The sequence below is a fragment of the Leguminivora glycinivorella genome, chromosome 22, assembly GCF_023078275.1.
Source record: "Leguminivora glycinivorella isolate SPB_JAAS2020 chromosome 22, LegGlyc_1.1, whole genome shotgun sequence".
NCBI classification, from domain to species: Eukaryota; Metazoa; Arthropoda; class Insecta; order Lepidoptera; family Tortricidae; genus Leguminivora; species Leguminivora glycinivorella.
In genome coordinates this window covers 6,473,402-6,496,757 of record NC_062992.1, presented here as the reverse complement: position 1 = coordinate 6,496,757, position 23,356 = coordinate 6,473,402, and the positions used below count along the sequence as shown (strand labels likewise).

The 23,356-nt window shown below is 38.9% G+C and overlaps 3 protein-coding genes across 6 annotated transcripts in view; 2 read left to right on the top strand and 1 right to left on the bottom strand.

The window, feature by feature from the left end:
• The window catches only part of LOC125237700 (ubiquitin carboxyl-terminal hydrolase 20), a 55,041-nt gene extending 52,468 nt beyond the window's left edge, over positions 1-2,573 (top strand). For all 4 annotated transcript variants that reach the window (XM_048144852.1, XM_048144856.1, XM_048144853.1 and 1 more), the window contains one exon: positions 438-2,573. In XM_048144852.1, the coding sequence (XP_048000809.1) occupies positions 438-995 (558 nt within the window). In that variant the 3' untranslated portion in view covers positions 996-2,573. The remainder of the gene's footprint in view (positions 1-437) is intronic.
• A 1,132-nt stretch (positions 2,574-3,705) lies between these two features.
• LOC125237795 (zinc finger protein 628-like) lies at positions 3,706-12,287 on the bottom strand. Its single transcript, XM_048144981.1, has one exon. The coding sequence runs from the start codon at positions 11,975-11,977 to the stop codon at positions 10,481-10,483; it is 1,497 nt and encodes a 498-aa protein (XP_048000938.1). The 5' UTR covers positions 11,978-12,287; the 3' UTR covers positions 3,706-10,480.
• Positions 12,288-13,989: 1,702 nt separating this feature from the next.
• On the top strand, positions 13,990-19,475 carry LOC125237882 (elongin-C). The gene is made up of 4 exons (XM_048145115.1): positions 13,990-14,144; positions 14,427-14,512; positions 17,480-17,696; positions 19,248-19,475. The coding sequence occupies exons 2-4, from the start codon at positions 14,431-14,433 to the stop codon at positions 19,387-19,389; spliced, it is 441 nt and encodes a 146-aa protein (XP_048001072.1). The 5' UTR covers positions 13,990-14,144; positions 14,427-14,430; the 3' UTR covers positions 19,390-19,475.
• The last annotated feature ends 3,881 nt before the right edge of the window (positions 19,476-23,356 follow it).

Sequence of the window (23,356 nt, the reverse complement as noted above, 5' to 3'; positions counted from 1 at the left end):
ATTTTGTAGAGTCAGGGATTTAGTCAAATGACTGAAATTTTTTAGAGAAATGATGAAATGGATTCGCCATTTTGACATCCTGCGTGATTTGATCATATCCCTTAGAGATTTGATCAAATCTCTGTTTTGGCCATTTCCCTGCGACTGCGACAGATACATGTAGAACTCAACATAATAGTGTAATAATTGAGAAAATGGATTTGTTACAATTGTCCCCCAGTCGAAATTTGCCCCGCTGTACCTTATCTTTATTAAATGTTATTTAACTTTATTTTAACAGTATTTCTGTGACAGTAGTTTCACCTTCTTTTCATGTGCCTAGGAGATTTGAATCCTTAACTTTTCGTTTTTGTGTCGAATAATATTGCTTTTAGGAACCGTTATATAAAATCACCGGCTTAGGATATTTTATTTACCCAATATGCTTCTTATTCCAGGAGATCGACGGGGTGACAACCCACGTTCTAAAGCACGGATCCGACCACGCGCAACTCAGCGAGGAGCTCTGGCGCTTCTTCACAGACATCTACGGCGGCGGGCCCGAGGTCCCGCTCCGCTCCCCAGCCCCAGAACCCACACCCAACCACGCCCCGCGTCGCGCCAGCCGCAACTACTCCGAATCCGACAAGGAAGACTACTGCACGAAATCCACCTCCGAATCTAACATTAGGGACTATGTCACTAGTGAACTACAGAAAAACCAATCTCTACAGAACCTAAGACAATCTAAAGTACCCAAAATCGAGTCCGACGAAGACTTCAGAAGGTACAAAAGACTCGAACAGAACGGAAACTACGATTCCGACGAGGAAATGGAAGATTACTCGGTCAAAGAAAATGGCGTCGACAGTTCCGACCATGACACCAACGATAACCCGGTGTGCTTCGAGAAGTCCACGGAAGTCGAGCTACCGAATCTAGACAGCATATCGCTCAAGAGCAAACCCTCGGAACACCGGAAAGTGAGGAGAATGCGAAAGAGGACAGTCAAATGATTCTTTCTCGCTTTTCAGTTCGTTCATAGGCTGAGACGGCGCGTCGCTAAAGATTTCTCCTGATGGCCTCTTGTCTACGCCTTTGTCAGTGTCGTTGAACATTCCCGGTGTTCGGTGTTAAACTATGTGCATTTAAAACTTGGGTGTCACTTTGGTTACGTGATATTTTTCTAAAAACTATTACTCGTTGCGTGATCCGTCTGTTGTATACAGGGTGTACAAATATAACACTTTTTAAGTAGTTTAAGTTCTCGCGCTTTGTACACATATTTAAAGTCCCACAGAGGCCGAACGCTATTAATTAACGTTATTTTACCTTTTTCCCAACGTTTCAAATAATGTTAATTAATCGAGCAACCAGTGTGTGACTTTAAATAGGTGTACAAATTTAAATATTGATAAGATAGATGGTGAATATTATATTTATTTTATTATCTGTCTGAAAATCGTAAATAATGAGTATTTTTATTAATTTATTTTTTATTGTGATGGAATAAAGTATAAGAAGTTCCAGACTGAATCAGTAGAAGCTGATTATCCTGGTAATTTCGATTATATACATAAAAAACGTAAACATACATGAATTGTATGATGTTGATTGAAATTCATAACGAATATGAATATTCTTTTTTTGTCGATTTTATAAACATATTATATTGTTTTAATAACACTCTGTATTATGCAATAGTTACATTATTCTACAGGAAAACATATTGATCAAAAATTATTCTTGTCTCTTCTGTTTTGAACAGGTTTTTTATAATCCTCAGTTTAAATATAAATAAATATTATAGGACATTCTTACACAGATTGACTGAGGCCCACGGTAAGCTCAAGAAGGCTTGTGTTGAACCTCAATATTGGGCCTTATGCATTAAAATATACATTCCGATTTTACTACTTTGAACTGTAAGAAACTGCATTTTTGGTTTGATAAAATTGTACCAATTATCTGAAATCGCATGCGATTTGTAGCAAACACTTTTAACCACTATGAGACTTTTTCAAACTACAATGTTGGTTGTCCATAAGATAAATATTCTTATTGAAGCTAATATGGAAATTGCACCATATTCACGACAATAAGTACCATTTTGAAATATACACATTCACTGCCGGTCAAAAAAATAGCTCACTGCTACAGAAACCCGTCATTGTCTATAAATCGTTATCTTGTATAGCGACAACCCGCCTAGCGGGTTGTCCCACATCTGAGCAGAGTTCACGAGCGCCCGCAGGGCGGGTCCCTGGCAGTGAATGTGTTCGGTACAAAAGACGGATCACACGCGGCAAGCGGCCTCAGCGCCCCCTGGGGTTGGTAGTGTTTTAGTACAATTTTAATTTAGTTCAAATTCAAGTCTAGCGAATGTAGATACTTGAATGAAACTGTATATTACACCTGTATATCTGTACATGTTACCCTGTATATTCATGTTCATAGTAAAAATAAAATTACTGACTGCATTTCTTTCTTTTACCATGGATTAGGTATTTATTTTGTTTTCTGGTTCTAAGTCTGTGTTATTTGTTAAAGAATTGATCAGCAATAAAATATATTACAAAATTTATTGGCTGCAATTGTTTGTTTCATTATATTCGCCAAATTCTTTACAGTTACTCATCATCCTTGCGTTATCCCGGCATTCGCCGTCAATACCCGCTCTGTGGGTTCTCTGATTTTAGACGTTTTCCTCTACAATGCGGGAAAACCGACCGGTCTGGCGCAGTCGGTAGTGACCCTGCCTGCTACGCCGCAGTCCCGGGTTCGAATCCCGGTAAGGGCATTTGTGTGATGAGCACAGATATTTGTTCCTGAGTCATGGATGTTTTCTATGTATATAAGTATTTATATATTATATATATCGTTGTCTGAGTACCCACAACACAAGCCTCCTTGAGCTTACCGTGGGCCTCAGTCAATCTGTGTAAGGATGTCCTATAATATTTATTTATTTAAAACCAGTCTAGGTTTTCTCAGTCTGCATTTATTTCAATTTTGTATTATACCAAAGAGGATCGAGTATTAAAGAGCGTTACTGTCAAAGCAAAATGTGTAATCACAGTGCATAGACTGCCATCTCTCCACACAGGCTTAAAACTTTTGAACCTCAGTTTTGACAATTTGGCCCATATTCTGAGCTTGATATGTTTTAAAATGTCAAATTTTAATATTAGCGCCATCTAGCTGAGCCTACCCCAAAGGTGTAACGCCATCTAGGTCACCACTGCTTTATCTATATGGTACTGAGGTACGTTTTTTTCTTAGACTTTATCCGTCTAGATGGAGTTATATAGGTCTTTGATTATACGAAATATTGGTCATGAAATCTTAAGGTTGATGAACTACCTTTGGTTGGTTCTCGACTAGATGGCGCTAATATCATTTGACAATTTCAAAGCATATCAATCAAAGTGTTTCTAGAGGGGTACGATCTAAGCAAAATATCAAAGTAAGAATGTGGGCCATAAAAACTGAGGTTCAAAAGTTTTAAGGTGGGTCTCACAAATTCACAAGCGAACAAAATTATATGCAAATTCATCAAAGGCACATGTGAATGAAGATAAGAACCCTTCTCTCAAGTAAAGCCACAAATTCACAGGCATATATCGAACCCTGAACGAAGTGAAGGGTTCTATAACAGGATCCCAAGCGTAGAAGGGTACACTTTAATTTCTGAAAACGAATTGGGTTAAATAATTAAAACATACATGATGTTCAAAATATTTATTACAAGACCATATTACATGTTATTATAAACCAGGTACAACGTTTATAATTATTATTGTTCGCCGGGCACCTTGGGTTCGTGTTAGTAACTACCCACACTATACAACTGTTTGTTAGAAACTGATCGTACAGACGGGCCTTAAGAATGCCTTAAGATTAACTTTTAAAAAGTTTCATTGCTATAGTAGTCACCTTGGGTTGAAAAGTAACGTTGGAATTACTGATTGATACTTTACACTAATATTTAGATGATTTTTCTGTTGGTTATCACATTCAGCTCCGGTAACCCGATAGGCGGGTTCTCTTTACATAGGCGATTTGCTACATACGCATATTAACTAGACTGTTTTTTCAGACACTTATAATAATTATAGAAATTTAGTTCTTTCAATTTGTTTGATGCCCCTTCTGTCTATCTCTCAAGTCTAGGGGGGTAAGACTCGAGCCATTTTCAGAAACTTTTTTTTTTTACAAAAATAAACATATTTTATGTCTATTCATAGGTTTTGCTGTACGAAAAATTCTTCTATTCCTAAGGATTATATAACAAGATCCGAATGTACAAATCAATTTCCAACGTGTAACATGTTATTTGTATTCCATATTTGGATCTTTAATTCGATATAAAATGACGTAATTACTCATAAAAGCGTAACAAAAATAGATTCCTTCTATTAAAATATTATAGATTTCTAAAAATATTATTTCAATGTAATTTTTTTCCAAATACACTTTCGAATAAGGCCCCTATGTTACACCACAAAGAATGGTTTTCGTTGAAGTTAAGTTACAAATAGACGAAATATAAGTTACCAATATTCGAACTTTACAAAATGTAAACGTAGTAAATGTATAATTATTTGGTATTACACAACTTTTGTAATTACAAAAATAAAAATGCGACGAGTCAAACTCGTCGCCAGATTAAACATAAAAACTACAAAAAACTGGGAAACAGTTAACAATAATTATGCATATAAACAAATTTCTCCAATAAAAATGGCAGTGGCACTATGTGCCCCGCTCGGCTGTCAAATGTCTATAAATAATTACAACTGAACTGTCAATATTAAATATTCAAGACGTAACAAACTGTTAAAGTTGTATCTTTGATATGTTAACGATTATTGTATATATTAAATCTAAAACATTACAAAAATATATTGCATATATCGTTGTATATTTCTGTATCAATACTAATAAAATACAAGGAAAACATAATTTATTAATATGCGAGTTATATGCTATTTGTTACATTTGTACTCTGGCTTGCACCTTTTATTGATCGTTATCGTAAACTACACACCCAACTTAAACAGGCAGTTTTCTAATTGGTCTTTTTTGGAAATTACTTGTTTTTGACATTTTACAATTACAACATTCCACAAAAGGTCCACTTTGACATGACGCGTATGGCGGCTAACTCGAACTAAGTTTCAAACTTCATCATGCCAGATGTCGGCTATTTAGATGTATCAAAAGTGTTAAAAAATAGCGTCCCGTAATTACCCTCTTTTTGGGTATACCTAGGCAATAGTTTCTTGCAAATTAACTTCAATAATATCTACTAAGACCAATTTGAAAACCCCTTGCAAAATTGGTAAATATCACTCGGTGTAACTGCCTATTTGAGAATAATTATGTGCTGCTATTGAACATGACTAGGGCCAAGGCAGACCGCGGCACACGTGAACACATGACATAAAATAATAATGTGTGCGCGGTCCACCCTCGCAGGAATTACCAAAACATCTCACTGGGTAGCCACCGCTCGATCAGAGCAAATCGAAACATTAGCACCTTGATCGGCTACTTTTTTTTATAATAGCAACTTAAGTGCCGCGCGTCAGTATTTTTTAAGGGTGCAGCAACACTGGATTTGCCACGGCCACACCCCGTGAATTTCAAAGATCGTTCGGTAGCTTCCCAGCTTATCAAATACAATGCAACATATTCTCTAAACAACTATTATGAAACATTGTACTCGTAGGACATTTTGAGGGAAATCTTTTCTGATATTTATCTAGGGATGTATGCATTTTTACTTCCAAAATGTAACTAAATGCGCAATTTTAGGGCCTAACTTATATGTTTATTTTTTAGATATTTTTGTGTTTTTAGTCCGCGATATTTTAATGAAGATGATTCGAACCTGGACTTTTTTATTGCCAAGGATATTGATAAATTGAATATCGGAATTTAAACCATTGAAATGGAACTCTATGAGTATGGATGAAAACAGATATAAAATTGTGAAAAAAGATTGTTGCTTATTTTAGTAGGTAGTTATTCAATACCGACGTTTAATGCACCCGTAAAATGTATAACGACAAAATGATGAACTATTGTAAAAAACAGGCCATTTCAATAGTAAAAATTCCAAATTAACAATAACAATAAAGCGAAGTATATCATACATATTAAAGGATATATCAATAAAGATTTCTGATTGCAGCACACACTTACATTACAATTAATAGCGAAGACCTGTACGCTATAGCGCTTCTGAAATAGAAAACCTAACTCTCACTAACCTAACGTAGTCAATTTAAATCTAGACGTAATTATAAGTTTGCTTTGAGGTAGATTAACAGGGCGTCCGATTCATGTTAAAATCTCTGTTACTTTGCAAAAATGATTAAAATCTTGTCTTGTTAGACGTATCCGAAATGCTAGTAAAAATTGTTCAAATGCACATTTAACAGTCCAAAACTGCTTGTAATCGTCAAGTACGTACAATCATAAGGTTTACTTAACACATTAATCCTTATCTAGACAGACAGTTCAAAAAGAACAGTCAGAATTTCAACATTATGTCTATTGTCAGCTTATTGCAAAGTCGTTTGTCAATATTGTTACCTACATACGCGGAACATTCAAATATCAGAGGGACTACCGCATTTTTAAGAGTTTCTTAATCATCCAATTTTTAGGACGTTAGAATTGAAAAAACTGAAAGAAATATCAAAATCACGCGGTGACTTGTCAGCGCAAAACGGTACGGACGCCCTGACCAAATTTTTTACAGTCCTATTAACCTAGAAAGATTGAATTATTTACATATATCTATATTTACGAAGCGTGTACAACTTGGATCTCGCCATTTTTCGTTCCTAGACATACGTTATATACATGGATCATAATTAAATGGTTAATAAACAAGATAAGGCTTTACAAAACTATCTTTGCCTATTTATTACAAAGTACTTTTCGAGAATTTTACAAATCTAAAACAAAATGCATGGATATAAAAATCTGGCAGACAATAGACGTACGAGCGAAGTCTTACAATTGCCTGCACAGAATGGGCCTTATGCTTCTTCAATAAAGACCTTGATATTAAAATTTCAGATGGAGATATCTTCATTGCACAAACCAAAAGAACCCTTCCCTTATAGAAAGCCACATATCATATACTTAAAAGTTTAGAAAAATGTGTTCGGTCAGGTAATACGATCGCTGTAATGTTTGATGACGTCAATCGCATAGGATTTCTGGATTAATAGTTTGATAGCAATTTTATTTGAAAATTATCTTTTGCCACACGATATTCAGAAGGGCAATGAGAACAGGGACATTAGGCAATAGAAATTCTATACTGTATAATGCAATTACTTATTTTAAATAAGACTAATGGGGTCAAACATTGGCGTGTAAAAATTTTGACTGTTTTAAAACTATAAGTTAAAATCGCGTTACGAAATATTAGTGGAAAACATCCTTTTAACTTCTTGGACGTCACCAAAAATACACCGATCGAAATTGCTCGATTCGTTAGATAAAATAATAAAATACAATCTGTCCATCATCTGCAATCAAAAATGAAACTATATAAATGATCCAGTAGATAACTAAATACCATTTAGCGGCGTCCATACCGAGCAAACGAAGGACCAACTAGACGTTTTTGTGAACATTCAACTGATCATTTGTTACCTTAGCATGGACGTACCTTTCTCGAAATCTAAGTTGTAATTTCCCTACCATCATCCACGCTCGAGTCATCGTATATTATGTAATTTGGCTTATAATCCTAAAACATATGCCAAGACAATTTTCAACGGCAATTTTGAAATAGAATTATTGAAAGAATTTTAGCAAAATAATCCCCGATCGCATTTTTCGGGAGTTCATTCATACTTATTGTCATTGTAATTTAATATGACAGGGATATCACAGCATCACATCTAAAAAATAAAGAACACGATCAACCATCCCAGAACATTCTTGATTCTATATTTTTTGGCACATTTGTTGTATGAGAATGTTATGCTGTAATATTTGCTTGCCAAAGGTGGCATTCCTATCCAAAGTTTATATGCGGGGAACATCTATTCGGTTACCTACTAGCTTTACATCCTTACAGCGTCTCAAGACTTCACCGAAAAAAGCATGCGATTTGCCGTACATTGGATCATTTGTTCCTACCCGCCCTCATTTTTCGCAAAATTGATCTGTAGAACCTTTTTCGAACAAAGTGGCGCGAAATTTTTTTATGCGAATAAAGCTAGTATAATAACAAGCTTCGAGCGAAAGAAAGCAAAGTAACTAATTCACTAGGTACTTATACATTTAATGATCTTCGGCACTTGGTGGTTACAAAATGGTTTTGTTATAAAACTGTTATATTTAATGTTCATTATTTCAATGAATTTATATCGCTCGAAAACTCTTTGAATTTCAGAACCAATTAAAATAAGTCTTAATTCTAAGGAAGCGACCGCTTCTGAGGTATTTATGATTTTTTTTTTTATTGCATCCAGTGTCTCGTGCTTTCAAGTGGAACTGATTACAAATGCATTTTAACCGTTTTCTGAACACTATACTTAAGAAAGACTATTTTTTTTACCTTAACAGATCTGATGTAATGCCACTCCAGCAAATCAATTATAAATAGATACTAGCTTCGATATAATTTTCTCTAAAGACGGCACGCACCTCTAAAACATATTGTATAGCATGCCGCCTTTATTCGAGTTGTTGAACCCCTAGGTCTACATCTAAGTACAATCAGTAGTACCTAATACGTCCACTCCTATGGAGAGGAGTATGTTGGGTGTAAAACTAAAGGATAAATGCCCGTAACATCGACATAAGGGAAAGAACCAAAGTTAGAGCCATCCTCACACACAAGACATGCAAAAATGGAGGTGGGCCGGCCACACTGTAAGACGTAAGGCCGAAAAATTCCGGCACCCCAGAGATGGATCAAGAGCTCAACGCCCACCACTCAAACGATGGGAGGACGAAATCATAACCACTGTAGGGCCTTTCTGGACTAGACTGGCCAGGCAGAGGAAATACTGGAAAGAGCTGGAGGACGCCATTGCCAACAGGCACACTGAACTACGCGACTTCATCTAAACAAACAACCATAAACACCAGACCATGTTCAGAAGAAAAGGCTATATAGAGAATACGTCCACTTCAAGTTGAAATACTAATTAAGAAATTATTTATTTCGTACCTACAGAGATATTTAAAACAACGCTGACTCACAAGTTAAGACAGAAGGCATACCGCAAAGCTCGAGAATCGAAATTTCGTTATCACCCTCTTATCACATCAGCAGGGTTAGCACATGATTGGCGCGAGAGTAACCAAGACCACCCGTCCTTATGTCATTAATACAATAAAATTAGGAGGAAGACGTGCGATCATGTGCTAACCCCGCAGATTGCACATACGAGCAAAAAGGATAAGTGAAAAGTAGATTTTCGTTTTTTGCAGTGCGACCTTGAACATTGCATGTCACACAAAGTATTGCATTCGCGACACTTTAAAGAGAGGTGATAGGTGACAACAGGGGCGGCGCACTCCGCAATTCTATCGCCGCGCTACAAGTACATGCCAGCGGCCGCGAGTTCGCGGCCCATTCACTGGTGACGACCTTCGCGCGGCGCAATAGAATTCAATGTTGGCTGCTCGCGTGCGGTCCGTTTGTTAATGTAGGTAAGAATTTAGAATGGCGGCATTTTGTGAACCTCAAAGGAGTGAGCCTTCTGTATTTGTACTATTATATATTCTGTGGTGACAAACAAATCGATTAACAACCATAAGGTGCGTCTAAACCTGGCAAATTCGTATCACGCATCATTTTTGCGCGAATTGCATAGCTTTGTTGTTGTTTGCAAAACAGCGCTGCGAAATACACGCACTGCGGTTCGCGAGCATTTTGCATACATTCGTGATGCGTTCGCCTGATCAGCCCCTCTAGCATTGTCGCGCGCGAGTCCATACTTGAAGTCGCGCGCGACAAGGCAAGTTGTGCTAAAGGGTCTGGACGCAACATCAATAGGTAACTAACTAACTAATATAACTAACTAGTTATATTGAACAATGTAACTTAAACATTTTGCGTTAGTGGTGCTTGTATTGCAAGTTTTTGTTAATTGTGTATAGTATGACCCTGAATGCTCCTAGAGATTCAACAACTCGTTTCACCAAAATTAGCTCAGTATCAACTCGGCCAACTGATCAAAGGCCCTCGAGTACTACTCTACTGCACCCTAGCTCTGAGTTGGTCCCATAATACTCCATAACGCCACATGTACGCTATAAATAAACAATATACAATTCCGAAAGTACATACACGACTAGACACATATTCATGTAGAATTCGGAAACATTTTGGTATACCCGACACGTACAAATATACAATTTGGCAATAACCGGTCCCATACCTGTCTCACGCGGAGTCCGTTAACATTTCCATACTCTATAGCTAGACCACTTACCTAATGAGGTAGCATAAATGCTAGTGGGGCGGAGGGGGCGGCGGCGGCGGCTTCGGGCTCTGCGAGGTCTGGAACGCCTGCGTGAACGCCGGCAGCCGCTGCCGCTGCTGGCCCGGCTCTTCCCGAGGCTCCTCCTCCGGCAGAATACTCAGCATCCCCGACCCCAGCCCGGACGGCCCTTCCCCGGGATCGTCCAGCATCAAGCTGCTCGGCAGCAGCTCGGGCAGCGGCTCCGTCAGGTACGGCAAGTCCGGCGCCGCCTGGAACGTCGGCGGCACCATAAACACCACCGGGAAGTCCATCGGCAGAAGCTCGCAGCTCGGTGACGTGGGCCTCTCTATCTTTATTTCCACCGGCTCCATCTTTATATCGAAATCAGGTGGAATCTCCACAATTATATCAGATGAGGGCACCCTAGTAGGGCCCTCGGGGGTTGGGTCTTTCGGTGAGGGTGATTTCCAAGAGTAATCAGGACTCTCTATTGCATACTCAGTAAAAGATGCCGGTTCGGGTATTACAATGTCATCAAATGAGGAATCTTCTGGTGTAGGGTCCTTTGAGGTGCCGACGGCTGCGGATCTCCATGATTTTTCAGGATGAGCGTTTTTAACGTGTCTCACTAGATGGTCTTTTCGTCCAAATTTTTGGGGACAGTGCGGGCACAAGAAGTCTCTCCGGCCAGTGTGCACGACTTGGTGGCGTCGCACGTCTTTCGCCGTAAAGAACCGTCGATCGCAATAGGTGCAAGTAAATTTTTTATCAGTCTCATTTTTGACTGTCCGACTTCCCGTATGGACTTTTAGATGATAAACTATATCTTGAGTGGTAGTAAATACTACATCACAGATCTTACACTGCAAATTGCCCTCCTCGGCCGAATGCAGCGCCGCATGCTTTCTATAACTAAGCAGGGAAGTGTATGATTTCCTACAGTCCGGCCTCTCACAGGTGTATAGCTTTTTGACAGGATTGTGAACTCGGACATGGTTAGTGAGATGATCTTTTCTATTGAACGTCTTGCCGCAGACGTTGCACGCGAAAGCTCGGGCCTCGCTGTGGATGAGATTGTGTCGGACGAGTTTGAATTTGGAGTTGAATCGCTTGTCGCAGAGGTCGCAGGAGAAGGGGAGCTCGCCGGTGTGGGAGAGGAGGTGCTGGCTGAGCTTGCCGGGGCTGGAGAAGCGCTTGTCGCACGTGCCGCAGACGTGGCGCTTGGAGCGGTCGCGGCGCGCGCGGCGCTCGCCGGACGGCGGCTCGGGCTCGTCGCGCCGGCGCGGCAGCGTGGGCACGCGGCGCGCGGCCTTCACGGTGCGGAAGCACTGCTTGATGCCGCTGGGCCCGGGCGCGGCGAGCGCCACGTAGTGCAGCTTGGAGCCGTGCGCGGCGAGCGACGGCGGCGGCGGCGGCGGCGCTACGAGCGTCTTCGGCGAGGCGGGCGGGGACTCGTCGCCGACCTCGCCGCCCCGCCCGCCGCCGTCGTCCCCGCCAGCTCTAGGGTTCGGAGGCGGACTGGCCATCTCGCGCACATTTTTGACGCGCTTGCCCTATATCGCCGTCCGGGTAGCTCGAGTCGTGGCCGTCTCGGGTCCGCGGTGGCGTTCGTTCGTCGCGATGGCAGAAAACATCTCTGTCACATTGACGGTATGGAAGCAGTTTTTCGTATTCGTGTCACATGGCTGTGGACGTCTTTCCCGGTCCCGTGTGCGAATTTCTTTAGGCCGTTTGTCGAGCTTATCTCCCTACGCTCTTATTCGTAAGAAGAAAAGGGAGGAATTGTGAAAAACGATTGAAAAAAGGACTTTTCCAAAGAAATACGTAGCGCTTGACATCGAAATGTCAAAATAATGAAGCCATAGAGCCATGTCAAAAAAAGTCCGCGGGATTTATGGTTCATCTAGTGATGTGGTCATAATGATGAACAAAAGTTGTTGATGATGACTTTGGTACAATTGATTTTGTTAATGATAATTATATAAGCAAACCATCACATTTTGGCCAATATTTACACGTATCGAGAATATATATATTGCAAAGATTGTTTAAAGTAATATCGTTTCATGTTCAGATTTGTTATGTTGTTGCAATCGTTGCAATATTGTTTAAATTCATTTGTTTGATTAATTAAATGTGAAAATGTTAGAGGCAGCGCCGGCCCGCGCACTTGATCAGGGTAGAGCGAGATACAGTTTTGGCGCCCCCTTGTTTAAACCTTTTTGGGGTCCAAACCCAAAACGCCATTGTTATAGATTTGCTTTGTCCGTCTGACACCTCACAAACATTTAATTAATTAAAATAGCTATATTAACGCGAGCGAAGCGAGCGCGAAATTTTTTCCTATAATTGATGGGGGGTCTACATCAGCCCCTGTCTTTCATAGGTACACGTACCTATGCGAGGCTAAAGCTTTCCTGCGAAACTGATAACAGTCGGAATTGAGCTTCATTTCAGGGCCAATGCAAGACATGGGAGACAAAAGCAAATCGCGGCAAAGGCCAACTTGGACAGACATTGGAAATTCGAGATGTTCGACTTCAACTGCAAAACTGCAGAGCTTGGAATTAAATAGGTTAATTATGCTCTCACGTTGTTCGACCTTTGGCATATTTTGGGGAATTTAGACTTCAGTGTGCTTACGTTCCCGACTTCTAGGCCTTTTATCTCGTCATCAGTTTAATTTTATAACACTAACGCCGTGGCTTGCGTGGGCGACGGTCGCGCGACCGTCGCCGTCGCGTCTCATACTTCCATGTCGATAAGGTTTGATTTCGTATGCGTCGCATCGCCGTCGCACGATCATCGCGCGACCGTCGCCCACGCAAGCCACGGCGTTAGAGTTAATTAGGCCACAGTAACTCGGTCGTCAGCGTCGGGATGCCATAATGGGCATCGGTGGTTTGCCATGTGTCGGTTTCCTAGTGATTAAAAGTTCGTTCATCATCACGCTTACGCTCCTTTGATTCATACAAAATTGCGCGTCTCTGAGACTTTTTGCGCCTCTGGCTTTAAGAGGGACTCCGCTTTGGATTGTCGGTCATGTCATTTGGATAGCGACGTAACTTTGTCTTTGTCGCTCGGCCTCGCAACAATGTGGTTCGTCAAGAGCTATTAGATTCATCTTTCACGACGCCCTAGCAACAGCTCTCACCTTATGAATGTTGTACATTTTGGCATTGTGGTGCAACTTTTCAGATAATCAGAATCACAAATCTAGACTTTAAACAACTAAATAAAATTCGATCCCGGGTCCTCTCACCAATTTAGGCTATGTGTGCGCCCACGTAATGACGATTTTGGCGCCCCCCTTACCATTCGGCGCCTAGAGCGGCCGCTCCACTCGCTCTACCCTTAATCCGGCCCTGGTTAGAGGGACGCCATTTAGTGTTTCATATGCTTGAAGGCAATTATAAAAATGCGTAACAATCATTGCGCAAATAAAAAACATTAAAATGGCTTGACTTGGCAGATCTTGGCTGTTCATTTAATGTCATTAATAGTTAGTACTTACCCTTAAAAAAAACTAAATGATACTATGCTATTGTCTATGCCCTAAAACTGAAAACTGTCAAATAGTTGAAAGTAACCTGATCATTTCTATCTAGTATTTTAATTATATCAAAATAATCAAACAGTTAATCTACATTTACAGTATTGATTTATTTTAAGCGTGTAAGCTTACACCGAAAGGTAAGTCTCATTGAGTAGGTACATGATTTATTATATACTACTGAAGCACTACTAGCACTAGTCATGGCTGTAAATATTTCATTGGTGTTACGACTCCTGTTCTGAACTCTAAATTTGTACAGTCTCTAGTTCTACTATGCCTAGCTAGAAAGCCTGTGTACAGATAGTATGAAGGCCATGTCATACGGAATGTAGTTTAAAAGTTTATGTAAATCGGACAACCTTCGTTACTGCATGAAGATGTAGTGGATACGTACAATACATATTTTGCTTCCCTTACAGAGTCATGTCGGAACACAGTGTAGCCGCTGGATCTCCCGCCGCCTCCGCTACTGGCATCGAGGAGCGTTCAGCGAGCATTGCTCCAGGTATTTTTTATGTACACATCATAATATAGACAAGAAGGACGAAAGGTATAATATTACTGTACTCTTAAACCTTTATTCGTGTAATCGTGAAAATAACATGAAATGAAACATAGGTAATATATAATTAAATCATTATTTTATTTTAATCAGCGATTGAACAGTAGAGTGACTCGACTGCCCACTTACTAAATACTGAGTTGATGTGGTGATTGGGAGGGATAAGTAGGGCATGTTGCATACATGTTTAGTTGGTTTAGTTAATTTAATTTTAAAGTATAGTTGTAGACAGCGCCGGCCCGCGCACTTGATCAGGGTAGAGCGAGATACAGTTTTGGCGCCCCCTTGTTTAAACCTTTTTGGGGTCCAAACCCAAAACGCCATTGTTATAGATTTGCTTTGTCCGTCTGACACCTCACAAACATTTAATTAATTAAAATAGCTATATTAACGCGAGCGAAGCGAGCGCGAAATTTTTTCCTATAATTGATGGGGGGTCTACATCAGCCCCTGTCTTTCATAGGTACACGTACCTATGCGAGGCTAAAGCTTTCCTGCGAAACTGATAACAGTCGGAATTGAGCTTCATTTCAGGGCCAATGCAAGACATGGGAGACAAAAGCAAATCGCGGCAAAGGCCAACTTGGACAGACATTGGAAATTCGAGATGTTCGACTTCAACTGCAAAACTGCAGAGCTTGGAATTAAATAGGTTAATTATGCTCTCACGTTGTTCGACCTTTGGCATATTTTGGGGAATTTAGACTTCAGTGTGCTTACGTTCCCGACTTCTAGGCCTTTTATCTCGTCATCAGTTTAATTTTATAACACTAACGCCGTGGCTTGCGTGGGCGACGGTCGCGCGACCGTCGCCGTCGCGTCTCATACTTCCATGTCGATAAGGTTTGATTTCGTATGCGTCGCATCGCCGTCGCACGATCATCGCGCGACCGTCGCCCACGCAAGCCACGGCGTTAGAGTTAATTAGGCCACAGTAACTCGGTCGTCAGCGTCGGGATGCCATAATGGGCATCGGTGGTTTGCCATGTGTCGGTTTCCTAGTGATTAAAAGTTCGTTCATCATCACGCTTACGCTCCTTTGATTCATACAAAATTGCGCGTCTCTGAGACTTTTTGCGCCTCTGGCTTTAAGAGGGACTCCGCTTTGGATTGTCGGTCATGTCATTTGGATAGCGACGTAACTTTGTCTTTGTCGCTCGGCCTCGCAACAATGTGGTTCGTCAAGAGCTATTAGATTCATCTTTCACGACGCCCTAGCAACAGCTCTCACCTTATGAATGTTGTACATTTTGGCATTGTGGTGCAACTTTTCAGATAATCAGAATCACAAATCTAGACTTTAAACAACTAAATAAAATTCGATCCCGGGTCCTCTCACCAATTTAGGCTATGTGTGCGCCCACGTAATGACGATTTTGGCGCCCCCCTTACCATTCGGCGCCTAGAGCGGCCGCTCCACTCGCTCTACCCTTAATCCGGCCCTGGTTGTAGAACTACCCTTAAGTTATTAAGTAACTAACAACATAGATATTAAGTCTATACTAACAAGTTATATGGATTTTTAATTGGTCTGAAATAAACAATTTTTATTTTTTAATAGTTGATTGCTATCAGGAACTGTAAATACCTAATATTACTTTTAATAATGATTGTTTCATTGATAAGACGGATTAAACTTATCATAAAAAGATGCAATAAGGTTCTTGATAATTGTTTGCATGACATAATTGCTTTGTGAAGTAGCAAAGTACAAAATGTTAATCTCTACTTTTATATTATATCTACTTTTTTATATTAAGTACCAGCAGCGGCTGGTCCATACAAGCCAATACCCAATGGCTTGCTTAAAATTGATTACTAGTACAACTAGGGAACAAATCAAATTATTTTATTGAATATTTTTTGATTTGTTCTTTTTTCAAGTAGTCACACTACTATATAAGGTCCTAATTTATTAGATGCAGATATTTTTACAGCTGATAGTACTCGGTCTCTGGAGTATATTAAACCGTGAAACATTATAGCTTTTACGATGTTTTTTTGGAGAAAACGGAAAAACAAATTTGCTACGTAAAAACACCCTGTTTATGTGATTATTAAATGAAAACTCATTGAACAGATTCTAGTACCTCTTTTACGTACCACTTAACTGTAACTGACCACTTCAATGACATGTGCAGTTTTCCCGCCGAACCTTTACGACATTTACAACAAACAATTGTTGACATGACAGACAGTGTTATTGTGACATGTGATAATGCACATGATGATTTTTTTTAGACGAAATTATAATTAATTTTTTTGTTAGGAAAATGAAATCAAAAAAGTTACATGAAAAGATTTCTTAATTTATATTTAAAGTTAATTATTTTAATGTAAAGTATCATGTGTTAAAATATCTGCAACTAATAAATTAGGACCTTATATATAAATTATAAATTGAAATAGATATCATACACGAAAGAAAAAAAACGGCAAGGCCCACTGGTGGCCGAGCCGGGAATCAAACCCGGGTCTTCAGCTTACGCGGCTAACGTCTTTACCACTAGACCATACGCCCGCCGCCCGGCCTTGCCGTTTTTTCTTTCGTGTATGATATCTATTTCAATTTACTAGTAAAGTATTTTCACCAGCCGCCACTGATAAGTACAGTTAACACAAAACTAGATAATTTAAAATCATGTCCAGTCTGATTATTTGCCAGAATGTCACTTTTCAAAGCTTCTCCATTTAATTTTATATCTACTATTAAAAATGATCAGACTTATAATTACAAATTGGAATTTTCAATTATAAGAGAATAAGGATATGTAATATACAAAAATTAATAAATATCTTTAAAGTATAAATAAAAGTGTGCCCTAAAGTAGGTTGCAGTAGCAGTAGAATTGAATGAATCCTTAATCAAATTAATGAAGACTTTTTGTAAGCACAATAAATTTTCCATAGGCTCGGCAGCATCCGCTGCTGCTTCCGAGGGGGAGAAGGTTTACGGAGGATGTGAGGGTCCGGATGCCATGTACGTTAAGCTGGTCTCCTCAGACGGCCATGAGTTCATCGTGAAGAGGGAGCATGCACTGACATCCGGCACGATCAAGGCTATGCTCAGCGGCCCAGGACAGTTTGCGGAGAATGAGGCCAATGAAGTGAACTTCAGGGAGATTCCGTAAGTTTTATTTTAGTTTTTAGGGTTCCGTAGTGAACTAGGAACCCTTATAGTTTCGCCTTGTCTGTCCGTCCGTCCGTCCGTCCATCCGCGGATAATCTCAGTTACCGTTAGCACTAGAAAGCTGAAATTTGGTACCAATATGTATATCAATCACGCCAACAAAGTGCAAAAATAAAAAATGAAAAAAAAAATGTTTTATTAGGGTAGCCCTACATGTAAAGTGGGGGCTGATATTTTTTTTCATTAAAACCCCAACGTGTGATATATTGTTGGATAGGTATTTAAAAATGAATAAGGGTTTACTAAGATCATTTTTTGATAATATTAATATTTTCGGAAATAATCGCTCCTAAAGGAAAAAAAGTGCGTCCCCCCCTCTAACGTTTGAACCATATGTTTAAAAAATATGAAAAAATCACAAAAGTAGAACTTTATAAAGACTTTCTAGGAAAATTGTTTTGAACTTGATAGGTTGAGTAGTTTTTGAGAAAAATACGGAAAACTACGGAACCCTACACTGAGCGTGGCCCGACACGCTCTTGGCCGGTTTTTAACTCATAGGCTTAATCCCTTAATGTAGTAGATAAACAGTTAAACACTCTCGAGAGACTAATATCTAACAATAGGTATAACGACTACATAAAAAAAATAGCATTCTGTTTAGTCCGTCAGTTAGATTGTCCAAAATACTAAACATATATTTTTCGCTTTTTCTAATTAATGAAAAAATACAAAGATATAGAGCATCAAAGTTCCGGAGTAGGGACTTGTGACGTCACTTCTAAGTAAAAATTGTACCTAAGCGTGACGTCACGCGAAAATTCAACGCACTGTACCGTCGTCATTTTTCGTTTACGAGAAAAAAGAAAAAATACGTGTCTAAAATTCTTTGATAATCTAACTGACGGACTAATTAGTTTTTTTTTAGTCGTCTCGCCTATTGACACAGTTAAAACCACACATGTGTAAACCGATAACTAGACCATACACATTCACAGAGGACATTCCCTGAAGTTGACAGGACATGGACACAGAGGCGTCACTTCTTGTCTAACCGCGTAGTGAGAGTGTGGAACAGTTTGCCCGAAACCGTAATTAATTCACCCACAGTGAACTCTTTTTAAAACAGGCTCGATAAATATTTATTGAATGGACAAAACACAAGTGCAATAATAACATATTATTATTCAATTATAGACGAGCAACTATTCAGCTGATGAGCCTATGTCACACAGTATCTCATGATTATAGTTAGCAAAGTTATGTCACTATCTTATTATTTAAAAGCCACTTGTCTAGTCTGTTTTTAAAACACATTCACTGAGGAGCAGTAACAACACTATCCGGTAAACTGTTCCAAGCCGCTACAACACGATTGGATAGGGAATGATATGCAGCTTTAGTAGTAGTAGGAGAGCGAATCAGTTTTATGCTGTGACCTCGGGTCTCGCGGCTGGTACTTCTCATAGCGACTACTTTGTGAATGGGGAGGTTGTAACAGTGGGGACATGTTTTATGAATATTCTAAAATGTACCTTCTCCCCACAGATCCCACGTGCTCCAGAAAGTCTGCATGTACTTTACATACAAGGTGCGCTACACCAACTCCTCTACCGAGATCCCCGAGTTCCCTATCGCTCCTGAAATCGCTCTGGAACTGCTCATGGCGGCTAACTTCCTCGACTGCTGAACTGGTAACATCACAGTGGCGAAGCGGTGAAATACTAGGTGCCAAGATGCTAATAGTTTGCAACATACAATAAGTGGTAAACTCTCTATTATTCATCCATAAAACAAAGACATTAGTGTCTCGTTCGTAAACGTTTGGCATCTTAGCTAGGTGAGATGTGTAACTTGTGGAAAGTTTCTAAAAATGTAGAAAATTTTACTGAACTTTAAAAAATTGTTTAGGAAACAATTGGTAATTTAGTCTCGATTCGAGTCTATGAAAACACATACAAAACACAAAAGTCTATACAAAAGCGAAAATTCGCAATTTTAGAAACTTTCCGGCACAGCAGTAAAATGTCAAGCCGAAGTTGAACTAACTTAGGTTTCAATGGATTATTCTCATTAGGCATGCCGGTGGGAATTGACCACCATCGCCACTTGAACTTTCAAAATCAATGAACACAATTTTCTTGCAAAAGCTATACGGGCATTTTTATTGTAACTATTTTAGCCCGTAAGGTTTACGTTTTGAAGTAATGCCTCACATTGACAATGCCTCACCACTCATTTCTCGATTGGTTTTTAGACTCGTGTCGTGTACGGTCCACATACCGCACATTGCCATCTCAGCGAAATTACTTACAATTGCGTAAAGCATTAGAATACGAGTCAGTTCACGTGCATAATTACCGCCCATCACGCGTGTTCTCATTAGCATTTTCATTCATTATTTCGCGCTTTTATACTTAAGGTATTTTAGTGACAATAAAGTGTTTCGGCAATAGTGAGTGTTATCATTACATCAAGCAACCAACAGAATACAATTGGTGTACGGAGCACTAGCAGCCCATACATGTCGGTTACCATGGTAACACTGATTGTGATTATATTGGGCTACTACCATTTAAGAAATGATCGAACTTTACGTTATATTAGAAATTCATAATTAAAAATCTTTTCGCAAATCTCATTCAAACTAGTCTTCTAATATAACGTACTGTTGCTATGGTGGGTCATACACAGTTGTAGTTGAACAATTTTGTAATTTAACATTATTCATTCAAGCATTATTTATTAAGAACACAAAATATAGCCGAAATATTAATTCACCAATAGATTTTTGGATCTATTTTTTAGCTAGTATTAGAATTATACTTTCTTGACCTTTTGACCGCTTTTCTCTTGAAATAAAACTATGGAAACGGATTATATCGCGTATAATGAATTTACAGATGACTGAGTCACCCGTTGACCACGAATGCTGTAAAGTGTTCGAAACGTCGGAATGAATTGTAAATTCATTATACGCGATCCATAATTTTTCATGAGTAACTATCGCGGTAACCGAAGACAATATGACGCTTTTGTCATGTCAAAAAATGTTACCTACTGTCATCTAATAGAACAGTACAAATTGAACTTTAGTAAATTGTAATAATTTTCACTATTGTTTACGTGTAGTCGAGGCAGGTCAAAAGGTTCGTGTCACTCTTTTTGTAGATAATTGAAACATAACATTTGTAAAATCAAATATAATATTGTATAGTTTTTAAAAGCACTGGGATAAATAAACGAAACTTTTATTCAGCCATACTTATAACCCCACCATACACAAAATTTGCTAGAGAAGATCCCAGTTGCTTTTTAATTAAGTTTCATTCGTTCGAAAAAGTTTAAGAGACAAAAAAATGCTACTTTATTCATTCACATGAAAGTTAAAATTCCATTGAACCAAAATGTACATCTGATTGTACATTGGGCGGCAAGAGGTTTGTCCCATGTATGGATTGAACCTGTCATTCTATTCAATTTCTTAACTCCTATGCTTTAGAAATGAGTCTGTTTAATAAGTATTAGGAAATTTTTAAACACTACAGCCTAATATTTTTTACTGACTCTTAGAAATGTACGTCGGACTATCAAATCAAAAAACTTTTAGAGTTGAATGTAAAAGGCAACCAGAAAATACCTTATGTAATGTCAGAAAGTAACATTTGTATGGAATATAGTTGTAATTTCTGTTTTCAGTACAGATGTAGTTTCTTTTACGCACTAGTGCGAGAAGTGGTTCACTTCTTGTCAGGTGGAACTTCGGCGGGCCATCTGTATTGAAAAATGTCGTAGGTACGATACACGTGCAAAAAGTAAATTCGTGTCGATTTAAAACAATCCGATCGGTCGTGTTTTAATTTACCGCCACTCGTTTCGAACTTCCTTTTTTTCGCACTTGTATCGTAATGTATACTAGTCTACAACAATCTGGAGTTTCTTCAGCTGTAGAAAAATATAATAATAGAATTTGACGGCTACAAAGTGCGATATGCACGCTTATATCGTAAAAACGGGTTTCAACTGTTCTCACTAATATTTAACCATTAATTTTGGCCTCTTGTACATAGTGTATGGATAAAAAATTATAAGTACACATGGGGAAGCATGGTCGCGCGATAGACGATATGCACTTACAAATAGTGCGATAGGGACGGCCTTTATCACTTATCGCGCGACCATAATTGCTTGCCTGGTCAGGTATGGTCACTTTATGAAACTAATCCTTGAAGTCTTTGCTTTGTATTTTTGTTAATAAAATGTAAATTAATTTGTAAACATGTTTTATTTGTGTTTAAAAAAACAATTTCAACCTGATATCCCGAATAAACGACACAATAGGTAAGTACCTATTCCACATATTTTTTAAAATATTTGGGGGACACCTTACTCAGATCTACCTAGCTCTATACCACACATCCATGACTAAGAAACAAATATCTGTGCTCATCACACAAATAAATGCCCTTACCGGGATTCGAACCCGGGACCGCGGCTTAGCAGGCAGGGTCACTACGCGTTGGCCAGACCGGTCGTCCGAAATTAGATTTACACTTGTATGGCGAAAATTAAAAATATGCCTATATACACCTTGTTTTTTTTTGTTTTCCGTTAAATTCGACACGCTGTTAGGTTCATCATCTGGAACCATCCTATATATCGCTATAATTAGTGTGAGAGAAACTTAATAATAACATTAAAGTCATTGTCAAGTGTTTGACGGCACATGCCATAACAAATAACATTAGAAAGTGGTAAGGGATGCCACACACGTGTTCAGTAATTAAGTTTTTTTTTTTTAATAATTCGATAACCGTAAGAGTCAAGAGGCTAGTTTCTTAGAGAAATTGATTGTATTTGAACTATCTTCCCTCAAAGTTAACGGAATTCAATAAAAACAGGGTGTAGAAAAAACGTAGCTCGGAAACATCAAAATCGGCGCTGATGTTCAAAGATCACATTTATTTGTATGTTGGCGACAGTGATTCATTTCAACATACCAGTGAAATCAGGAATGAAATAATACGGTTGAAAATTACCAACTTAGGTGCTAAATTTTAACCAGGGATGTAACGGATGTGGTTTTAACGGAACCGGAAGCGGAAGTTTTGAATTTAGTTTAACGGAAGCAGAAGCGGAACCGGAACCAGAAGCGGAAGTTATAGATGTTAAAAAAACCGGCCAAGTGCGAGTCGGGCTCGCGCACAAAGGGTTCCGTAGCAGCAAATATAATAAACCAATAACTTAACCAAAATTACAGTTAAATCAACCTATCTCAAAAACTATAAGAGATACTTTGATCAAACCAAAAATCGTTGAAAGAGTTAATTAGCATGCATCACCTCTATTTTTTTTAGAATTTTATACCCCGTAGTTATAAAAATAGAGGGGGGGGGACATACTTTTTACGACTTTGAGAGCTGATATCTCAAAAACCGTTCACTTTAAGAAAAATGTTTTTTAGAAAACTTTATATCATTTTAAAAGACCTTTCCATTGATACCCCACACGGGTATGTACATCGAAAAAAAAATTTTCATCCCTCAGTTACATGTATGGGGGGCCCACCCCCAATTCTTTTTTTTTACTATTTAGTGTCATAATTTTGTAGCGGTTCATACAACACATATTCCCATCAAATTTCATCACTGTAGTAC

Coding starts and splice junctions, on each gene's coding strand:
- LOC125237795 (XM_048144981.1), bottom strand. CDS start 11,977: ATGGCCAGTCCGCCTCCGAACCCTAGAGCTGGCGGGGACGACGGCGGC.
- LOC125237882 (XM_048145115.1), top strand. CDS start 14,431: ATGTCGGAACACAGTGTAGCCGCTGGATCTCCCGCCGCCTCCGCTACT. Junction 14,513..17,479: donor TTCAGCGAGCATTGCTCCAG/GTATTTTTTATG, acceptor AATTTTCCATAG/GCTCGGCAGCATCCGCTGCT. Junction 17,697..19,247: donor GTGAACTTCAGGGAGATTCC/GTAAGTTTTATT, acceptor TTCTCCCCACAG/ATCCCACGTGCTCCAGAAAG.